At 35.5% G+C, this 23,161-nt stretch overlaps 1 protein-coding gene across 2 annotated transcripts in view; it reads left to right on the top strand.

Annotated features, from left to right (window-relative positions):
• The window catches only part of SMCHD1 (structural maintenance of chromosomes flexible hinge domain containing 1), a 79,624-nt gene that overhangs the window by 31,718 nt on the left and 24,745 nt on the right, over positions 1-23,161 (top strand). For both annotated transcript variants that reach the window (XM_082753940.1, XM_082753941.1), the window contains 13 exons: positions 1,923-2,067; positions 2,375-2,471; positions 3,870-3,942; positions 5,525-5,664; positions 6,742-6,876; positions 7,760-7,987; positions 8,672-8,820; positions 11,666-11,754; positions 13,153-13,271; positions 13,979-14,146; positions 15,364-15,489; positions 19,015-19,094; positions 21,801-21,958. In XM_082753940.1, the coding sequence (XP_082610066.1) occupies positions 1,923-2,067; positions 2,375-2,471; positions 3,870-3,942; positions 5,525-5,664; positions 6,742-6,876; positions 7,760-7,987; positions 8,672-8,820; positions 11,666-11,754; positions 13,153-13,271; positions 13,979-14,146; positions 15,364-15,489; positions 19,015-19,094; positions 21,801-21,958 (1,707 nt within the window). The remainder of the gene's footprint in view (positions 1-1,922; positions 2,068-2,374; positions 2,472-3,869; positions 3,943-5,524; positions 5,665-6,741; positions 6,877-7,759; positions 7,988-8,671; positions 8,821-11,665; positions 11,755-13,152; positions 13,272-13,978; positions 14,147-15,363; positions 15,490-19,014; positions 19,095-21,800; positions 21,959-23,161) is intronic.

Below are 23,161 nucleotides of genomic sequence, written 5' to 3'. Positions count from 1 at the left end.
TGGGGTGTTTAAGGAGGAATGTTGCCAGTAGCGCATGAGGGGTAATGCTTGCCCTCTGTCGACTGTTGTTGAGGTCCTACAGGGAATACTGTGTCTAGTTCTGCACTCCTCAGTACAAGAGAGGCACCAAGCTACTGGAAAGAGTCCAACAAAGGGCTATAAAGATGATGAAGGGACTGGAGCACTTGTGCTATGAGGAGAGGCTGAGAGAGCCGGGACTCGTCAGTCTAGAAAAGAGAAGGCTCGGGGGGATCTTACCAATGTATATAAATACCTGAAGGGTATGGAGGTTGGAAGTGCTTTGGTCATCCACATGGTAAAAAAAAAAAAAAAAAAAAAAAAAAACACAAAACCACAAGTGTTTCTTAATGCTTGGAGGGAGCTTATTGCCCAGAGAGATTGTAGAGTCTCCCTCCTTGGAGATATACTCAGAAGCCATCCGGATGCGGTCCCAGGCAACCTGCTCTAGGTGTCCCCGCTTGAGCAGGGGAGTTGGAAAAGATGATATCCAGAGGTCTCTTTCCCCATCAACCCTTCTATGATTCTGTGAACTTTAGAAGGCTTGGGGAGGCAACAAAAAACAGTACTTCCTTTTTATTTAATATTAAAATGGATGTTTTCAGCACAAGTTCAGGAGGTAAAGCTGTCATCTGTTTCTAGAAGATCAAGAAAGAGTAGATGCTTTCAGTACCCTCCTATTATTTCTGTAAACTGGAGGTTTTGAATGCAAACCCTTTAGGCAGAACAGAGTTCTTTGTAGTGTATTCTTCTAAAAGCTTCTGAAGTACTTTTGGCGGCGTACATGAAGGTATTTTTTGTGTGATGATACAGCAGAAATGTTTGGCATCATTTCCAAAAAGCAATTATTTAAACATATGTCTGAAAACCTGGCATTGAAATCTCAAGATATTTCTATGAAGTTCCAAGAGAAGAAAGGGGAAAAAAATCTTTAAACGAATACATAAAGATACATAAAGAGAATCCTAAAATTTGTAGAACTTCATTCTGTGTTTAAAAAAATCTTTTTCAACAGTATTACAGCTTCACCCAGCATGGCAGCCTGCAATTAATGTTTCCTTTGAACATTAAAAAAAAAAAATTAAATCTCATTGGAAACAAATTATTACTTACCATTACCATTGCAGTAACTGGCCAATACAAGGTAATATTTTCTGTTCCCCTGTATCCCCTGTAGTTTTCACATATCCTGTGAAAAGAAAATCCTTGGTAGTAACACCCTGAAGGTACCTTGAATGCAGTTGTTAATTTCATAGGATATTTATCTAGCTCTGTGCTATATTGATTGCATCTTTTTTCAAAGGCCAAGAAAGTTTGATTGCACAAAACTTTGATTCACGGGCTCCTATTTTCATTGCTCTGTGCAAGTGATGCCAAAGACTTCACAATTATTAAATGTGCATGTTTTGTCTTAATGTGGAGTGCCTAATTGGAGGCCATCTAACAGGGCAAGATGTCACAGGAAAGACACACTCAGCTATCTTGTTCAAATACTGTTTATTCATATTAATCTCCCAAACTTGGGATAATTGTAAAACAAAAATGCTGCATGCATAATTTTAACAGAATTAAAGGAATTAAATGTTTAGTTAAAAGCTGTCCAGAAGAAATTTGCCCATTATCAGGTGCTGTGTTGATATCAGAAGTATAAACTTTTGGCTGTTCTGTTATGTTTTTTTATACCTTAGAGTGTGGCAGTAGGTTTTAACTATTGTTTCTAATGTTAGTATGTTTGTTTGGACTTTTGTTTTTGTTGTTGTTGTTTTTTAAAATCAATCAACCAATTTTTTTTTTGTTTACAATGCTTTAAAGTTGAAAACCACCTCTTAACTGCGGCTTTCATTAAGAAAAAGCCAATGAACATACATAACTGCTTCTAAAAATGTATTGTTGTTTTCTCTTAGAGGGCAAACCAGAGAAATTTTCAGTGGGTCTTTTGGAGCTTCCTTTTCAAATTGGAGTGCCTTTCAATATTCCTTTGGAATTGCAAGATGAATTTGGTCATACGACACAGTTGAGAGATGACATTAAACCAATTCTTGAAGCTAGGTAATTCAGCCATCCAATCATATTTTTGTTTGTTGGTTACTTGTTGTTGGGTTGGGGTGTTGTGGAGGTGATTTTTGTTAGTTCTTGTTGTTCTTGTAGCAATATGGTAATTCTTTTCAGGATTTTGTTTGAGTGATGGAATGGATACTTTTAACATGAAATAACTTGCACTTCTGCTGTTATTTCCATAGGAATATCTGAATGTGTGTGTGTGTATATATATCTTTTTGGAGAATTAAAATGATCTCTGTTGTATTGTTTTTTGTTTTTTTTTTTTTTTTAATCTATTCACTTTTTTTTCTTTTAGTGGATTGACATTGCAATATGAAAAACTGAGTGCAGGAACAAATTGCGTCATTAAGGGTGTCACTGCTAGAGGCTGTGTAAATAGTTACCAGGGCAAGGTATGCTAATGAACTTAAACTTGAAATAATTGATTTTTAAGAAAAAAAAAGCATCTATGGCTATTTCTTGGGATGTTTTTAAATTACTTCTTACGGCTCTACTTAGTGCAATTCGTCTTTCCCACAGCTTCAGTCTGTTAGCTTGTGGCAGCGGTGAGGGCACAGTGTAATTTTTGGTGATTAAAATAAGCAGAGAAGAACATAGACATTTTCAGCATCTTAAAAGAAAAACAGATAGTAATAGGGATTCTGGAAATAATTTAGCAGAAAGTGAGAGAACAAGATGGAGAAGGAAGGAAGGGGAAAAATGTAGGAGTAGTAATGCAGAATGGAAAGAGAAATTTGATGGAACTACAAAATATTGAAGATCACAGTCATCAGTGAGGGAAGCACTGATAGACAAGAAAGAGAAGTAGATTTCATCATGTTCTGTAGATTTAATTTCACCCAGTCGAGTCAGAGAAAAGTGTGTTCTGGTGTTATGTGTAGAATCAGTGAGAAAACTGGAAAAGTGTGTAAGCAATTGTAAGACAACTGCTCCCCTGTAGGATTTTGAATACAGTCAGGAGAAGGGTGAGAAATAAAGTTTAAAGAGGAAAATACATGTAGTTCTTTACTAGAGTGTGTATAGAACCATGCTTGAAAGCAGAAGGGAAGTAGATAAATGAATGGACCATGAAGATACAAGAGAAGAGGACACAACTGTTGAAAGATTAAAATGAATGAAGTCAAAGACATAAACTGATGAATAAGAGGTAGAAAATAGTACAGTGTCAAGATGCCAAGTCAAAAATGAATATTGAAGAAAAAGGTTTAAAGATAAGAGATGCTGGGAGAATAGAAGGGATAGTGTCTAGTGCATGAATGCAGAGCTTGATTGAATGAAGTAATGAATAGTTCAACTTACTAGCATTAGACTGCTTCTTTCTGTGGCTTTCATGTGAAGATCAGTTTTAGTGATGGAATTGTACAGCACATGTTGTTTTTCATATGGTTTTATTCCGAGATGAGATGAATAGCAAGTCTGTCACCTTCCTTCTGGCAGTCAGCTGATACAGTGAACACAGAACTTGCAGGTCCTTTCTTTCAAGCTATGCCGTTCCCAAAATCACAACAGTGAAACAAGCCTCTAAGCAGGAAAACACAATTTATGATAGCTGCTTTTGGTGGTTGCAGAACCTAGTTTAACGTGCAAATCCTAGACTGAATATCACTGGGAGTAATAACATGAAAAAATAGATTTTAGTGCAGTGAAAAAATCTTGATTTATGTAGCAGTGCAAGAAAATTTGGTTGTACTTTTGAAATTTACATATATATGGATTGACATGACTGAGAGATAATTTTTCTATGATCTGGTTTTGTTTAAAGTTAATATTTAAAATATTCTTTTCATTAGAACTTTAATCTGAAGGTTACTCTTCCTGGTTTGAAAGAAGACACACAAATTTTTAAAATAAGATTGCAGCCTGGTAAGTATCATTTGAATACTTGGTGAATTTCTGTTGAACTTTATTCTGATCCTATTAATATGTTTCTTCTCCCAAGGAGATAAAACATTTAGTGAAGCATTTCCTGAAGATATTCTAACTCGTCCAAGTGATGACTGAAATTAGACAAAGCTAACAGCATGTCAGTCTTGGTAATAATAACATAAAAGTCACAGCTCAGCGTTGTTTGTTATTCTAGCAGCTGGAATTTGCTTACTTGAGATTTTCTTCATCATTTTTTATTTTTTTTAGTGTTTTTCTAACCTAGGACCATTAATTGAATCTTTTTATCTCATCAGTTTTCTTCAATATTAAGCACATTAACCTGTACTAACCTGCATTAATTTGCTGTCCCTGTAGAAGACAGCTTGTGAATAAGTTCTCATTCAATTTATTACCCCAGTATAGTAGGGGGGGGATGCTGTGGCAAGGCAAGATGGGATTTTGTATGAGAATTTTAGTGTTATATATTGACTTCATCATAACACAAGAAATGTAAGTTTGTAGGTCCACCACCTTTACCAGAATTTTATGTTTTGTGGATGTCTTGATACCGAGCATTTCCTTACATGATTGCTATTATCCATTTTTACTTGTTTTTGTGGTGGTTGATTTTCTTGCTGTTTTGTTTTTTAATTTGGGAGATAGATGAAAAATCATCCTTCAACCTATCAGATGGCTTTCCTGTCTCATTTTGCAGAGAATTCATGTACCTCAGGCTTCTCTAGGCCAACAAGGAATGGTTTATTCCCTTTTTTGTTACCATATGGGGAGTTAAGGCTTCATGTAGAAAACAGGGTGGAACAATCTGACTTGAGGCAGATTGTATTTTGCACTGCTTAGTTATTTACCTTGGACTGAAGGCAGTTGCATCCCCTTTTAGAAACTTCTGCTTTTGGCAATTTAGACCTTCTGAAGTACCTATCTTTCTTATTGATTACCCTTAGCTATTGAAGCTGTTTTCTGAGGAAGGAGTGAATAGAAGCTATTTCAGTCCTTTCTGTTCCTCTATCATTGAGTTTCAAATGGAAGCTTTAATGGTTTTATATAAAAGACGTTTGAAGGTATAAGATACGGTCCTTTTTCAGAAACATCTTATAGTAATCTATGATTTCCTTCTCTTATTTTAAAATTGATGAAACTAATTATACATTCAGGGGATAGATTTATTTTAATAGCTTCGCTTTACTAAGTAATACCATCAAAATTTGTTGTGTTTTTCTTTGCACGCAAATTGTAGCTGTGGTGGTTTTCATTATTAAACTGCTGCATGTTATGATTGATCAGGTATCTCAACATTAATATTTTGGGGTTCACCATGTTTGTCTAACTATTCCTTACTGAATTCATTCAAAAGAGTGGCAGGTGATATGTATCGAAAGACAGAAAGTGTCAAGAAACTTACTGTCATAAATCAGTATATCTGAATTGAACTAAAGTGTTTGTTACCACATATACCTTGATAATGTGGCTTTAAAATACTTTTCAAGATAGCAAAAACTGAAATTTAGTCTTGAAGGTTACCTAAATATAATTGCTGTTCTGCAATTGTGCATTTTTACAGGCCCACCACGTCAGTTGAAAGTAAAACCAGATTCTGAAATTCTTAAGATTGAAAATGGTACGGCTTTCCCCTTTCAGGTTGAAGTATTGGATGAATCAGGCAATGTAACAGCACAGCCAAAGCTGATCGTTCATTGTAAGGTAAACTGCATTTTATAACGTTTCATTTTGATACTTTTAAAAGGACTGCGAAAAGAGACATCTTTTGGCATCTAGTAGTGCTTTTTTTGGGAACAAGCTGTCCAGGGAGGTTGTGGAGTATCCTTCTCTGGAGATATTGAAGGCCCATCTAGATGCCTACCTGGGCAGCCTGATCTAAGGAACCTGCTTTGGCAGGAGGGTTGGACCGATGATCTCTCAAGGTTCCTTCCAACCCCTTCAATTCTGTGATTCTGTGAACTGATTCTGTGATTCTGTGAAGAGCTACACTATGACTCTTTTGTCTCATTCATTGATTCATTCAGTAAGTTTCAGAATCATAGGAACCTGCACTTAGAAGTGGAAAAAAACATGATGTGAGAATATTTAACTAAGATTTTAAGACATTCTAAGTCATATTGTCCACATATGATACTTTACTTACATGTATTTTCCACATATGATACTAAAATTTGTTTAGGAAAAGAATTAGACAACATACTTTTAATTTGCTTAAAGATGAAAATACAGGTCTAGTGCCTAAAAATTAGTAATAGACGAGACTATTGTACACACTTGAATAAATCCATAAAGGAATGCTGGTGTTACTGTGGCTGTTGAAAGTAGAAGGGTTTTGCCTGTTTGGACAGAGAGGTTTTTTATTGTTTGTTTTGTTTTCTAACTCAAGAAAGTGACTTTTACAATTATAGTGAAATCAGTCTCTCAGCAGGGACAGATAAATAAAAATGGTTTGCACAGGGTAAAATAGTCTGCTTTCCATTTATAAATCATGTGCATACATTCTATTCTTGTAGTGTGGAAGTATGTGGGTCTGCAGTGGCATGGTGATGCACAAACCGAGTTTAAGCATCACATTTCATATGTGGATCACCTGGGGGGAAAAAAAAACTTCGTTTGATTTTGTGAAATCTAAAAAAAAATATCTGTAAATAATTGTGTGTATCTTTGGAGTTGTACATTTCTGGAATAATCCTAGAAGTTATGCAAAAAAACAAACAAACAAAAAAACAAACAAATAAAAAACCACAACACTGAAGTTTAATGTTACATTTTAAACAGTTTTTAGGTGCTGCAAACTTACCCGTGTATTCTGTGGACTGCAGTAATGCAGGAACAAACATTTTAACTGGTCCGGTTATACATGTGCAGAATATAAAGAAAGACCAGATGCTCAAAGCAAAGATTGAAATTCCTGTAAGTATTGATTGAAATGTTTGAGTGAACAAAAGATTGGAAGCTGTTTATTGTATTATTTTGCTATTAAACCAACTTTTATGAAAGCTTTTTTTTATATTAAACCAACTTTTTTTTTATGAATCAACCTTACCCCCAAAAGTCACTCTTTTAATTACCGTAGGCCTGAAAATTGTGTCTGCCCTTTTCATCTCTGGGAAGCCATAAAAAGACAAAAATTCAATTTTTTTCTACACCTCTCAAGTTTACTTCTGAAATCTCTGAAGTGTTTCAGAAATAAGCACTATTTCTGGGACTTTATGTTCCCTTTTACTCCCTGGATCCTTCCAACCTTTGTTGCATAAACATTTAGAGACAGAACGGGTATCGTAAATTGTTCCCCAAAACCTTAGTAAAGAAGGAAGTTGAGATTTTTTTTTTCCCAAAGGTTAGGAATTAATTTTTTTGAGTAACATTTCAGTCTTAAAACTCTTAATTTCTATTAACTATGTTGTACATCTCAGTTCACTGACAGTCAGGAGAGCCACACAACTGGAGAAGATGAGACCCTTGTTTTATCCTGACAAAGATATAAACATATTAATGGGGCAAGATAACCTATATGAAACATTACTTCTGATTACTCTTAAGAAGTATTTGGAAATTGTAGGTTTTTAAATACTATACACAAAATATTTCCTAAGTATCTATCATCAGTTCCAGTTTCCATTAACCATTGTAAGCATTCTGACATACCCTTTAACTTCACTTTTGATAAGTCAAGCTAATTTCATGTTTGGGCAGCTGTTCACACCTAACAGGCCAGAGTAGCGCCATGGAGCAATATTTATGTGTTTATGTGTATATCTGATGTCTTAATTACGTCTTTTTTCCCCCCACACAGAGTTGTAAAGATGTGCCACCAGTGGAAAAGATTATTAAACTTCTTCCTAGCAGTCGTGTTGCAAGACTGCAGATCTTAAGTATGGATGGACAAAAAGCTATTCAAATTAAACATCAGGATGAAATTAACTGGATTGCTGGTGATACCATGCGGAACCTTATATTTCAGATGTATGATGAAGGAGAAAGGGAAATACACATAACTTCATCCATGGCAGAAAAAATTAAGGCAAGTATATTTGAACAGCAGTATAGTGTGGGGAAATGATACTATGCTGCATCTCTAAAATCCATAGACATCAAACTATGATTCTAAATAATATTCCTCAAGACTGTATTGTTAGGAACTTCACTCTCTGCTTAAAAAATTAAAATTATATGTTAAAATCGTGTCCTTAATGAGCTGAAGACATTTAATGAAGTATTAAATAATGCTTCAGGGTAGTAATACGAAAAGTAAGGTAGTAATTTCCAGCTCTTCTCTTAAACACAATAATATAATTTCAGCATTCTTCATATCTGGGGTTTTCCCAACATTTAGGAATGCTGTATGGACATGTTCCTTCTTGAAGACTTTTCAGAAGTCTTAGCTCTCTACCTGTGTTCGTACCATAGAATAATGTGGAGCCGAATACGAAGGTAGAGCATCATTATATATGTGATGTTTTTTCTGGATCAGATCTTTCTTAAGAAAATATAGTAAGAGAAACTGTGTTTGTTTGTTTTGTGTATTTTTTTTTTTTGAATAACTTCCATATTTGGATAGATAGCATTAACCACTGTTGGAAAAAAATCCGGCTTTCCACTGAGAGCTTCTGTTACCTGTATTTTACTTCAGCAAGATCTCAGATGTATTATGTTGCTAGTGATTAATAATTTAACTTGTGATTAATCTGATAAATTTTAATTTTAGGTTAACTGGACGCCCAGAATTAATAGAGAAATGTTGATGCAGGGAATATTACCTGATGTAAAAGTACCTACATCAGTAAAAGATGTACGCTACTGTCTCATCACTTACCTTGATGACCATGTGTCTTTGGAGAGTGCGTTTACAGTCAGGTTTGTCCATTTGCAATATGTTTTTTGAACATTGATGATGGCAAAGGATTGTAGATCTGTACTTCTGTTTTAAAAAAATAACAAAAATAAAAATCATTCTACAGAAGTTGAAATAAGGAAGTCGGTTAACAGGGGGAGTGTAGGCTTGGGTGGGTGGGCATTTTTTCCGCATGTAAATATGTTTAAACATGAGAGCATCACCTGTGTGAAAGATTCCACTACAATCTGATTATATTTAGCCCTATAATCACTTTTGCAAGTGTATGTGTGTATATATATACACACATATGCATGCACATTGAAGGAGTTTGCAGACAACACCAAGTTTGGTGCGTGTGTCGATTGCTCGAGGGTAGGAAGGCTCTGCAGGAGGATCTGGATAGGCTGGGCCGATGGGCTGAGGCCAACTGTATGAGGTTCCACAAGGCCAAGTGCTGGGTCCTGCACCTGGGGCGTTGTAACCCCAAGCAGAGCTACAGGCTGGGAGATGAGTGGTTGGAAAGCTGCCAGGCGGAGAAGGACCTGGGAGTGATGGTTGATAGTCGGCTGAATATGAGCCAGCAGTGTGCTCAGGTGGCCAAGAAGGCCAACAGCATCCTGGCTTGCATAAGAAGTAGTGTGGCCAGCAGGGCTAGGGAAGTGATCATCCCCCTGTACTCGGCTCTGGTGAGGCCGCACCTTGAGTACTGTGTTCAGTTTTGGGCCCCTCACTACAAGAAGGACATCGAGGTGCTTGAGCGGGTGCAGAGGAGGGCAACGAAGCTGGTGAGGGGCCTGGAGAACAAGTCCTACGAGGAGCGGCTGAGGGAGCTGGGCTTGTTCAGCCTGGAGAAAAGGAGGCTCAGGGGCGACCTTATTGCTCTCTACAGGTACCTTAAAGGTACCTGTAGTGAGGTGGGGGTTGGTCTGTTCTCCTACGTGTCTGGTGACAGAATGGGGGAACGGGCTAAATTTGTGCCAGGGGAGGTTTAGGTTGGATGTTAGGAAGAACTTCTTTACCGAAAGGGTTGTGGTGGAGTCACCACCCCTGGAAGTCTTTAAAAGACGTTTAGATGTAGAGCTTAGGGATGTGGTTTAGTGGGGACTGTTAATGTTAGGTCAGAGGTTGGACTCGGTGATCTTGTAGGTCTCTTCCAACCTAGATGATTCTGTGATTCTGTGAATCGTTGATAACTTTATTCAAGTGTTAGCTTATAGGATTGTTGTTGGCTTTGGAGTCATCTTACTGGTTACCATAGAGAAAAATCAATGGAGTGAATTGTTAGCCTTGCAAGAGATCTTACTTTGTAGCTAAAGATTAATCTAACCAAATACAGGACGCCTGTCTGTATATGGTGTCTTGGTCAAAAGTGACAAACTGTTAATCAAACTTTAAAACTGCATGTTTATCAGTCTTAGTAAATCTAAGCAACTAGCTTTGGCTGCTGTGTCTTTATAAAGTTTGTTGAGATTAATCTAATTCTAAATGACTGCAATTACTTTAGTGTATTTCTTGCATTCTTAGTAGGTTAAAATTCAGTAATTAGCTTACAACATGTTAATGCCAGGGGTAAGTTTGCAGCAATTAGACATTAAATATATATATATATATATATATATATATATATATATATATATATATATATATATATGACCAATCTAAAGAATTAAGATTCTTTAAAATACTCAGAGTTTAATGCTTGTAAACTACCTATGATGCAGCATTGTTAAAGACAGAAAAGGTTTTGGTCAAGTACTATTTTCTGTTTTCTTTTATGAAGAGCAGAAAAGCAGACTGAATTAGTACTTCTCTTCTCAAAAGGAAATAGAAGAGTGGATTATTTAATTTTGTTGCACTTTTTTTGCTTGTTATGGTGGGAAAGCAGTCTCAGACCAGGAAAATTTTATTGAGAGGTTATTCTGTTGTAAAAATTAACTGGAAATCATTCTGATATGATTTTTGAAGATCTCAATGTAATTTTTAGCTTTAAACACACAAAAGGAGTCAAAACAAATTTGTTGGATAACTGAAGTCTCAAATAACTTACAAGTTGTCAGATAACAAATTCTGGGGGACCCAACACATAATGCATGTGAAATACTTCATCAAGTAAACCAAAGGAAATTCTAGGGCTGTTTTAAAGTGTTTTGAGGAGACTTTTGAGGCATAGTTTAGGCATGACTTCTCTTTTAACATAACAAAAGAGGAAAATAGAAATCTATTTGTTGTGGTTTTGTGTTGTTTGTTTTTTTTTTTAAGGTTGTTTATCTTTTCCATAATTTTTGTAAATGTATTTTTTCTCTGATTTATTTTGCTTTAAAGAAAAACTGTCTAAAAATTTAAACTACATTAGTTGTAATCAAGTCCTTAAGAAATAGACAAATATTTTCATAGTGAGACAGATATTTTTACATGTATACATGTATACATTCATCAGGATGAATGTTAGTATTACTATGGGTCTTACAGTAATATTAATATATATAGACAATTGTATGTTACTTTGGGGATGGTTTTTCAAGATATAAAATAAATCAGAATTCAGGGTTGGACTATCTGGTTATGGATCTGATCTGTGGTAAAATACTGGTAGACGTTAATATGAATAAAGTAAAATTCTGTAGCAGCGTTGTCTTGTTATGCAGGCACTGTCTGATAAGCTGCATCTGATAAATTTGAGGAAAGCTACAATGTAAAGTTTGTGCACACTGGATTTGATCCTCTAAATGTATGCAAGGACAAAATTAAAAAACAAAAAATCCAATTACAAATGGATGATTACTGATGCATCCTTTGTCACGTGTGCTAGTGTTGGAAGTCATTACCTTCATGAAAATGATTATAAATAAATTTTCCTCTGTTTAGACCACTTCCTGATGAACCCAGACACATTAAATGCAAATTAAAAGGATCAAATACATTGCAATTGGGCGAAGAACTACAAAGTGACATTGGTGAGTATTTGCATATTCTTCACTTTGTTGTAAAATATGTTTCTGTTTCTTTGCAGTTTATTATGTATATGATATATCTGTTATGTATACAGACGTATATGGTATATTTTATCTGTTATGTATACAGATGAGTGAATTGTCTTCTACTATTAAAACATAAAACATATTTACATTCTCATTCGTGCATGGATGATCAGACTTATGTAACATCCATTCTGGAGTTACTCTCCGGTAAAATTTGCCACCACACTTGTACATTAGGACATTCATCACACTGAGTTTGAGTAGTTCATATATTTTTCTTTAGGTTGTATATTCTAAAATCCTAAAGGCAAAAACAGTAGTCAGATTATTTGAAGGGCATGGTCTTCAAAATATAATATTTTTAAGTTAAAAATTTATCCTTAAAAAACTACCATGTTAGGGATTAGTCTTCTGATTTGCCTTCAGTTTCTACACATGGTTGCTCCAGGACTTGAGAGAATAAAAATACTTAAATGCTTCAAAAGTGCCGTTTTGCCTTGTTGTTTTCTTTTTTATTTTGGTATTTTTGCTGCTGGTGAAAAAAATCACTTAAGTATTTTTCTTCTTCAGATAATATGCAGTGCTTTACCAATTCTGAATATGTCAATTACTTCTAATAAACATGAGATTTTAAATGACTTCTAGAAATTAAAAATTATTATGGTATTTAGAGCCATTAAAAGATTTTGTTTGAGGAAAGAAAAGCACACAGTGCAAACTGTTTTACAGGTTAAAAATCAGCTTCTATCTTAAGACTTTTCTTCTAACTTTATATCAAGAAGTAATCTCAAAAAGAAAGTGGGAAACACAAATACTTGGTTAATATGACTAGATAAGTACATTTTTGATACCCTATTAAGATGCGTGGGGGAGGGGATGTTACCAAGATATATAAGTACCTGAAAGGAGAGGATGTAAAGAAAATGGAACCAGGCTCTTTTCAGTGGTTCCCAGTGACAGGACAAGAAGCAGGGAGTACAGACTGAAATACTAGAGACTCCCTCTGAATAGAAAGGCTTTTTTAAAAATAAAAAAATAAATATATATAATACTGTGCAGGTGATGGAGCACTGACAAAAGACGTCCAGAGAGTTGTGGAGTTTCCCTGTGTGGACATCTTCACCAGCTGCCTGGATGTGGTCTTGGGCAATCTGCTCTGTATAGCCCTATTTAAGCAGGCTGTTAGACCAGATGACCTGCAGAGGTCACTTCCCACCTCAGCCATTCTGTGATTCTGTGATACTTATGCAAATTTTCTCTATTTTGTGTGCATGTTGTATATATTTATATTCTATATATTCTATAATGTTTCATTAAAGCAGCTGCTGGTGTAATGATCTTAATAATCATCTTAATAAATTATCTTTTTAATAGATGTAATGATTACAGATCAATATGGAAATCAGGTTCAGACAGTGACATCTGCGTGTGTAAGTTCCCTAGGAGTTTCTGGGCCTGGACTTGATAAATCGAATTTACAAATAACTTGGCAGGTATTTATAAGATGTCATACAGTTTATTTCTCTGTGGCCTACATGTGGTAATTTGTCTTATTCAGTCTCACAGAATTGAACCAAAACTGTAGAAAAGTAATCAAATTAAACTGTAGATGGTAAGCTATGAGAAGATAGCATTAAAATAATATGATCCCATTCTAAGGAATATAGCAGCATCTGTTAAAAACCTTATCACTGCTGCAGCTCTATGCCATGGCAGTGAGGTCACTTTATGTTTGGTTTGGGTCTGGTTTGCTTTCTTTCTTATCTGTTCTTCTGTATCTCTTCTTCTAACTTCTTTTTAGGCTTTTTTCCTGTTTTTTGTTTGTTTGTTTGTTTGTTTTTTATAGTGGTGTAGTTGATTTTATGATCTTTAGAAGAACCACATAGAACTAATGATATTGTCTGCTGTAGTTTAAAATGTATTCTACGGCTTTTGAAATGATGGATATAACTAAGTTACACATAACTCATTTACATTGAACAGGCTTTTGGGAAATTCTCAAGTTTGAAATTGATCATTTCTTACACAAGTAGTCTATTTAAATTTAGCAAAAAGAGTAGAGCTTATATTTAACTGTTTGTTTACTGTCTCACAGTAAAAATAGCAAGCAGTGTCTAGTAGGTCCAAATATTAAAATACCGTATTGAAAAAAATTAAAGTATAATTCCCTTGATACAATTTTATTTTTATTTCTCAATAGGAAAGTACCCTAACAATGAGAGTCAAAGGAATTAGATTTAAACCCTGTTTACTTGGAAGCAAAGAACTGTGCTTTGCTTGGCGTGAGTTTTCTGACTTTCTCAGAGTAAATTTAATTGCAGGATCCCCTGCTAAATTACAAATTGTGGATTGGCCAGAGCTCGAAAAGGTAAGTCAAATGGTTTTTGTTTGGGGAAAAAAACAAGAAGGTGACTGGTTAGCAGGTCCTTTATTTCCTGAGCTTTTGGAGCACAGGATGCAAAGATGAAATAAAACACTGACTTCTTATGATGATGATTCTGAAAATTGCCAGATTGACATCTGTAGAGACACTTTTTGTGTTGTTCAGGACAACTTAACACAAGCAAAATCAAGTAAGTATTTTGCAGCCTGATTATATAGACATGCTTCAAATGGGGCAGTAAATGTGAAGGATTTTTCATACAATAACAACATTAGCTTTAAAAGTAAATTTATTTTAGAATGAACTAACTCATATATGTCTGTTCAGAATACTGTATTTTCCTTGACTATCTCCTTAATTGTTTTTCCTGTCCCATTTGCCTTTCTATACTTCATTCATTTTTCTTTTCCTTGGTGCAGTAGTTTTACTGTGGGCTGCATCTTCCACTACCGTTTGCCAAAGATTCTGTCTTTAATGGTAAAAATGGTTGGCAGCTCATCTCTTCTGTACCTGTTATTTTTGATGTTTAGGATATAGGAAGACAACCACAAATTTACTTACCATTTTAAGATTATTTACAGTCAGAAAGTGGGGATGAGTGTATGATACTTTATCAAATGGAAAGGATAGAGAAATTTGGAACCATCCCACTTGTCTGTGTTTTTTTTTTTTTTTGACCTTTCTATGTCTACTTTGGCTGTTCAAGTGAAAATGCTAAGTTGCAACAGAAAGCAAAATAGGAGAGTGGAAGGAGGTAAAAAGATTACAGTGTTGGGAAAATGGTGAAGGACATTACTGATGAGAATGCGGAAAGAAAAGGTTCATGGAATATAATTATTTTTACTCTCTGGAAAGGTATCACGATTTATGAGAAGACAAAAAGTTTCAGTCCTTACGCAACATGGAAACCGTGTTTGATGAGGCTCTTCAGAAGCATGTCCTTACTGTACTTAATTTGAAGTGCATCAATATGAGTAACACATATGATTCAATCAAATAGTGCGTTTTTTAATGACAAGAATGTACATGGGAGAACTCTGGAAATACCTTCCAGGAGTCCTACAATTCTGACATAGCCTGGCTGTTACAGGAGGCAAATAGCATGGAAAAAGCAGATGCTATCACTTTGAGTATTCCTGATCTGCTATGAATGTCTAACATACCTACAACTGAATAGAATAATGCATTTGTTTATTTTCCAGCCTGTTGCAGTGATTAATGGCAGAGAGTTGCAAAAACCCCTTGTCCTTCAACTGTGTGATCAGTGGGGAAATCCATCTTCTGAACCTAATGTCAAAATCAGCCTTTCAAAGAGTAGCAACCTAAAGGTACGCATAGGCCTTACTATATGAAATTTTGTCCACGTAACACAGATTTATGTTGTCACGTCTACATTTTCTTCCTAATTACCAAGACATTTTTGGAGAAGTGAATATGGTGTTGTTAGAGTACAAAAGAATAATTAATCTCACATAGTACTAATTTCAATTAATAACGTAAAGAGTTCCCAGGACAGATTTCTCAGCTCCCTTTTATTATAGCAATCATAAATATAACAGAATTCCTATAGTGCAGTATGCAAGTGTAATTATTATACATTCTTGATCTTCTACTCAACCCTTCTGCAAATTCTGTGTGTATCCCCCAATTTATCATTATTATTATTCAGTAAATTACCTTAGATATGTTCCAAAGGGGCAACCAAATCATTTTTATTTTGTTGTTTTTTGTTTGTGATTAATGAATGTATGGCTACTGGCCATTCACCTGTATAGCCACTGAGGCACACCACCTAATTATCAGTTAGGCACCCCCCAACTAATTATCTCTGAGAAGAGCATAGGCTCTATAAACTGAATTAAAGCAATGAGGATGCAATATCTAACTCAGAGTTAAGCAGTTATTATGCTTTTTGTGAGTGACGTAGGAGTGTCAGAGGGCCCACGCATTGGTCTATACAAAGAAAGAAGTTTGACAGAATACTTAAGTCATTAACATTTTATTTCAAATTATTGGGGGAAAAAATGCCAAACTGTCAAATTTTCCTAACCGTTGATGCAGCAACTGTTATATTCAATTTGTATGTTATCAATACAGATATATTCATGCGTCTCTGGACATGACCTTTTTCATACAGGGCTGGCCTTGGTCTGTTTTTATTCATGCTTGCCATAAATTTGTCTCAAAATATTATTTCTTTAAAAATACACAACAGCCATGAACTTTCTTTTATTTACCCCTCAAGAACTATTTCACAGCCTCAACCTTCTCCCCAATTTAGTTATACTACTATTACTTATTTTCTTTGTTGTTTTTTATTATATATTTTTATTATTATCTAGGAAATTTCTTCACATCTTGAAAGTTTTTCTTCTGGCTCTTCTAAATGTAAATTCTATAAAAGCTTGCCTCATAGTTTGCGACTTATTTTTTTTTTTAACCTTTCTGCTGCTGCATTTATGATGGCAGCCACAGCTCCGTGGGACTTCTAGCTAGGTTTTTCTTGAGAAAACATACTTTGACAGTAACGCTGTGTCTAACCAGATGGTGTGCTCAGACATTCAGACATTATGCCTTTCTCCAGAGAGGACCAGCAACATGTCTTAGAAATGGTCTTCATCCCAGCTGAATTTGCTGAGGAGAAAATACTCTGAAAGCCAAGGTCAATCGTTGTTCTCATGTATCTGTTACCATGCACTCTCCTGGAGTGTAGCAACAGCAGTACCATAAGAGTGATACTCTTATACATTAGTAGAGCAACTAGCTGCATATTTGCTAAACAGACATCAGATTTGTTTCATGATTATCTTTGAGAACCTCTTTAGAGACTGTCTTGCCTTGGCATTTCAAATAGTTTGTATGTGCGGTCTCCCAAAGGAAATGAAAAGTTTCTAGGAACTGAAATTCTCAAATAAGCTGTATTTCACATCCCATCCTCTAAGACTCCTAGACCTGCTATTCTGTGGTTGTAGCATGCGTTTTCTGTACTCCATTATGTGGAGTCCAGAACTGAATGAGTATGGCTGAACAGAAACTCTCCAAACTCATATGGGCAACCCAACAGTGGAAATGAACAAATCACCAGTTTCTGTGAAAATTAAAATTTCTATTCTGTGATGTACAGTGATTTCAAATGTGAATCATTCTGTTAAGCTGAATATAGTCTTCAGAAAAGTATAATACATATCTGGCAATTTTCTTAGCCTTTCTAGAAAATCAAAATATCTTTACAGTGCTGCCTGCCTCTTAAACCATTGAGCACACATTTTTTTGCCATTGCCTTTCTGTGGGGAAATGGTTGGATAAATTCATGCTTCCATAGCTGACCCATTATTAGTCAACTTTCACTGTGTTTTGTTTGTTTTGTTTTGTTTTGCTAAAGTAGTTTCATTCATGTAAATTATTGACATGACATTTGAAAAAGAAAATAATTTTGGAAGAAGATTGCCCACTTCACATATTCTAAAAATACTGTTTTTGTGTAAGTGGGTAAGTAGACATGTAGTCTTCTGAAATTTATGCTGAAATAGCAAAGGGAAAGCAATTTAATGCCAAGTGCTGTTCAGATAAGGACAATCTTTTGCATGATATTGTTGTGTTACATCATTGATGTAAAAAGTTGATTTCCCTCTTTAGAGAGGAATTCATTATACGAGAACTCAGAATATATCCATGGCTTCCTTTGCTGTCCTCTAAACTTTAAAGCTCCTATCTGAGGTTCTTCTGATACACTGACAAGGTATTTCTTAGGTAAGGCTAAGACAGTGTATACACATGTGTGCGCATGCACATTTTCAAAAAAAAAATAGCTTCTACTTAAAGAATGTGTTAGTATTCACCTGTTTTTTTCAGAGGACAGGCATTCTGCATCTCCTATCCTGGCATCCATAATTTCAAAAGTTTCTGATTCACGGGGAAAGTGAAAGTGGTAGCTTCTCTGCCATTTAATGTGCAAGGACAAGTGTAACTTAATGATACTGCCAATTGTAAGATTTCACTTTCAGTGCTGGGAGAGTAAGTGTGGCAAAGACAGAGAGCATACAGAAAAATGCACTTTTTGAAGAACACCAGTGAGTTAAAGGGGAGTTTTCTAACAGGGAGATTCAGCCAGAATTTCTCAAAAGCAGAAGTCCCATTGACATCAAAGGACTTTTAGTGAAACCTATTTAATGTACAAGGTAAACAAGAGATGCGTAAAGCAGTTGTGTTGTTTTTCTAAAACAATGCTGACAAGAAGGTACCTATCATTAGTGTTTGGTTAAATGCTGTTTCTTTCAGTATAGAGGTTAGTTTTTGTTTGTTGTTAAGTTCTGATTAATGAGGTAGTTGTCATAACATTTTTTTCTAGGTTGTCTAGCGATGTTTTTGGCAGTTTGACCAGGATGGGGAAAACGAAAGATAGACACAGATGTTTTAGTTTTCTATACTCAAGTTGTGTCATTCTTTAATTTCTGCTACCCAGGAATCTCTGTGCAGGCTGGAAAAACACTGAGAGGGATCAAACAGTTTGTAGAAGGTTTTAGAATCTGAAAATAGATTAGCAGGTATTATGGGTGACGTTATCAGTACCAGTTAAAGAAATAACATTTATAAAACATTTAAATGTGTTAATGAACAAAAATATTCTAGTTTAGATAAAGTGATTGTCTTCAAAAACTGGCAGAGAAAAATCTGAAACCTTAATATCATATTCATAAGAATGTATCTTTCCCTAATTTAGAGTGCAAAAATTCAAAGCAACTATTGCTCAAATGGAAAGCCAGTATGTAGGCAAATGAGGTATATGTTTTATTTTAAGACTTGATACTACTTTTGTGTCATTGAAAGAATAAAAAAAATATTTTTTTTGACAGATTTTTTCTTCAAACCAGCAACATAAAACAGATGAAAATGGTAGGGCTAACCTGGGAGTTATTAGTATTCATGCACCTAGGTAAGTAGTGAAAACTATGTGGAAAAACTGAATTCTGAAATGTTGCTTGCTAGATGTATTTAAGCTGCGCATTTCATAAAGTACCTACGAGGAATTCGTCTAGAGCTGAGGTCAAACGTTTATTATTTAGATGCTGGTGAAAGGCCAGTTAGTGAGCTTTAAGACATTAAGCGCGTAACTGAATAAAATTGAATAGCTTTTTCTTTGGTCTTCTGAGAAGCTGCTGCTCTCATTTCCTGAATTCTAGGTTTTCTGGTCATGGTAAAACACAGCTTAAAATTGCCAACCTGTACCTAGTGTACATGGTATCATTTAAAATGTTTGAAATATATAGCCTTTGGGTGATAAGAACTAGGCGTAGTGCTTTTAAAATAGGAACATGTTTTATAGGAGTGTTGAAATCCTACTTCCTCTGGGTGCTAACCAGTGTAGATAAATTGTCCTAAAGAATTTGAGGAAAAAAAATAATCCAAAACCAAAAATATTTTTCTTACTTGCAACAGAGCTAATGAAGCTTCATTTCCTGCGGCTTTGTGTCCTGCACCTCCTGCTTCTTCATATCAGTCTCCCCTTTACACTTGCATGTCCCATCTGTCTTTCCAAATTCATTATTTCTCTTTCTGTTCACAGTTCTGCTACCCAGTTCCTGTATCCCTAAGGCCCACCTGCTAACACTGGAGTGTTTTCCTGCATCTTACTGTTTTGTCTTGCTGGTTAGGCATGATTCAGAACAGGCTATATCTAGTTTGGGGTTTATACGTGACGGTTTTTGAAGTGGATAGTACACCTGTGTTACTGATCAGAAGAGATGCTTTTCCTTCAGAGGAGAAGATGGCTACAAAGATGGTGAAGGGTCTGGAGGGGAAAACGCATGAGGAGCAGCTGAGGTCCCTTGGTTTGCTCAGCCCCGAGCAGAGCAGGCTGAGGGGAGGCCTCATGGTGGCCTGCAGCTCCCTCACGAGGGGAGCGGAGGGGCAGGCGCTGAGCTCTGCTCTCTGGGGACAGCGACAGGACCCGAGGGAACGGCATGGAGCTGGGACAGGGGAGGGTCAGGCTGGGGGTTAGGGAAAGGGTCTGCACCCAGAGGATGGGCGGGCACTGGGACAGGCTCCCAGCGCAGTGGTCACGGCACCAAACCTGATGGAGTTCAAGAAGTGCTCGGACAGTGCTCTTAGATATCTAGAGTGATTTTTGGGGTAGCCCTGTGTGGAGCCAGGAGTTGGACTCGATGATCCTTGTGGGTCCCTTCCAATTCGGGATATTCTGTGGTTCTTTGCCTGCAGGCTCTTTCTTCTAGCCACCTAGCATTTTCTTGAAAGCTGCAGTGGTACGATTTCTGTTCTGCATTTCCATTTCCTCAGTTGTAATTGCAGCTTCTCCACACATTCTTTCTGGCCTTTTAGAACTTCAGTCCCTCTGTCCTTTCAGTTAACTTTTGAATCAACTGGCTAATTTCAGCTGGAAATATATTGAGATAGAATAGCCTAAACCTTGTTTTCTTATGGAAATGAGCTGAAGGCTACATTTTTGGTTTTCATTTTTGTAGTAACCTCTCAAGAATGAGAATCCGTAAGCATGCTTTTATAAAGCAAAAATTGAAATAGTTTTATGTAACTATAGATAATATTTCCTCCAAAAATCTAAAATATCTCTGGTACCAATTAAATCTAGCACTTTCTTGTGTGATTCCTTACTGACTGACAGGAAACAAGAAGTGGAGGTTAATCTGCCTGCTGTAGAGAGGTCTTACGTATATCATGAGAAAAGTGTATTGAGTGTCTTGTTACAAGTAATTTTATTTTTTTAAATTACTAACCCAGAAGATAAATACTGATTAAAAATTAGTAATGTTTAGCTCGTAGGAGCTTTTGTTAGAAGACTAGGTTGGTTTTAGGTAGCTTAGAAGCTAGCACTAAGTACTTGTTCTTAAATTTTTGAAGTACTTTATGCCAGTTAATATTTTTGCATTCATATGTACAGGATTTTGTCTATAACATTGTTATACATTTGGAAGAAAATATTTAAAATGTTATTGGTGGTGCTCAGTGTGTTTGGAATGCTCACATCTTGGTAGATGGTAAATATTAATTATCAGTATATTACTGGAGGTTAGACACAGGTGTGTTCAGTGGTAACACCCTACTTTTTATAGCATGATCAAAACTGGCTGGAGAGTATAGTCACTGTGCAGTTAAACATGTTAATCCCAGTTCTGTTTAAAAACTTAAATTTCTAGTCCTTAAAACTTTTTTTAAAAAAATGGGTTATTATATAACAGTGCAGCAGAGTCGTTATGTACTTGCAATGCACTTTTCTAGATGTGAGTTGTACACAGATTCGCTCTTTGAAAACTGTCAGAGCAGAATGCTCCTCAGACAGCATTTTAATTAGTTATGTTTGCTTTCCACCTTACTGTCTTCTGCAACTCAAAGCTGCTGTTGCTAGCATTTTACAGAGAAGCAATGAAATAATCAAACAAATTAAATATTTAAAATTAAATTTAATAAACTAATATCTTAAGATATTAAAACTATTATTTTACTTCATTCAAGTGTTTCTAGCTTCGCATTAGCAGTTTGAATTAGTTCTTTTCAGATTTTGTTTTATTATGCTTTCATGTACATCATTCAGATTTCATGTATGTTGAAAATCGCCTGTTCAGAAGAGGTATTTTATAATGGTTTTTATGATTTCTGTATGTTTCAGGGGAGAGCACATTTTACAAGTTAAAGCCGCATACAACAAGATCACATTAGATTGTCCAATAATTACATTAAATGTCCTGCCTGATCCTGAGAAACCTGTCCGCTTGAATGTGAAATATGACAAAAATGCTTCTTTTCCAGCAGGAGGTACCTTTCCTGGTAAGTATAAGGGTTCTTTGATGGAAACAAGCCACTCAAAAGTTTTGTAAACCCATGGTTTTGGTGATTCTCCTGGTTTTGTTTCTTATTTTCTGTCTGTCTGTGTGTCTGCATGTCTCAGTTTTCTGTAAAAGCCATATCTAAGATGCCTCTGTAACATTTGGAGAGAAAAGACTTGCACATTTTCTATGAAAATGCTTTAAAAAACCTCTTATCTGTCTGTAAATAGTAAAAGTAGATAACCTCTTATTTATCCACAGTGAAATGCCATATTTCAGGTTTTGATTCCCAAAGATGATCTGAGCTTGGTCTTGCATTTTTTCGCTCATCTTATTTTGAGGTTAAAGGAGGTAGCTTTGAAATTGTATGCTATCTGTAAGGCAAGAGGAACCGAGAATGAACCGAAATGAGTACACCAGAGACAGTCCAAAAGAGTTTGAAACTCAGGCCTTTTTTCCATAAGGAAACTGGCATGAATAAGAAAACTATATTAACTAATTCCACTATTTCAGATGAGAGGTCTTCTCTAAGAAAACTATGGAACTATGGGAGATATTGTTCTTGATTTTGCCAGTTAATTTATATGAATTTATTAACCCATCTTCAAAAAAAAAAAAATCCTTTCTAGTTTGCAATATGAAAGACAAAGATGTTATTCAGAAAGCTGAAGACTTCTCTGAAGCTAAAAAGAAAGTAGATTCTGTTGTTTAAAATATAATACCATATTAAGGAAGGCAAAAAAAAATAAATTACAGTTTACTGGAATTATAAGAACAAAAAACACTTTATATTTGGGAAGCCTGTTGTAGGCTTCTGAGCCAAGTGATGAAACCTCAAATTTTGCAGTGAGAAGTTAGATTAAATATTTGTCAGTGTTCTGAAAATTAGGGTAAAGGAGTTTCCAAACTAATAATTTTCCATTTGACCCTATTCTTGGGAAAGTGTGCGTGTGTATCACATCTGAATCTTCATTAGATGAGTTTTATACCTATTTGAAGAAGTAAACACTAACAAATTTCCTACACTGAATGGTATTCATTCATCTTCTTAAAAATGGAGGTGCAAAACAGGAATCAATTGATGCAAAAGGTATAATTGACAGCAGGCATAAAAATAAACTTGAGATTGTTTCATTTTATGAGTTCAGAAACTAAAACAAACTCATTCTACATATCTTTTATACCATTGTAACCACCCGTCTTT

The sequence above is a fragment of the Aythya marila genome (assembly GCF_965140915.1).
Source record: "Aythya marila genome assembly, chromosome: 2".
Lineage (NCBI taxonomy): Eukaryota > Metazoa > Chordata > Aves > Anseriformes > Anatidae > Aythya > Aythya marila.
The sequence above is the reverse complement of the archived record's forward strand: the minus strand, read 5'-3'. Positions and strand labels throughout refer to the sequence as shown.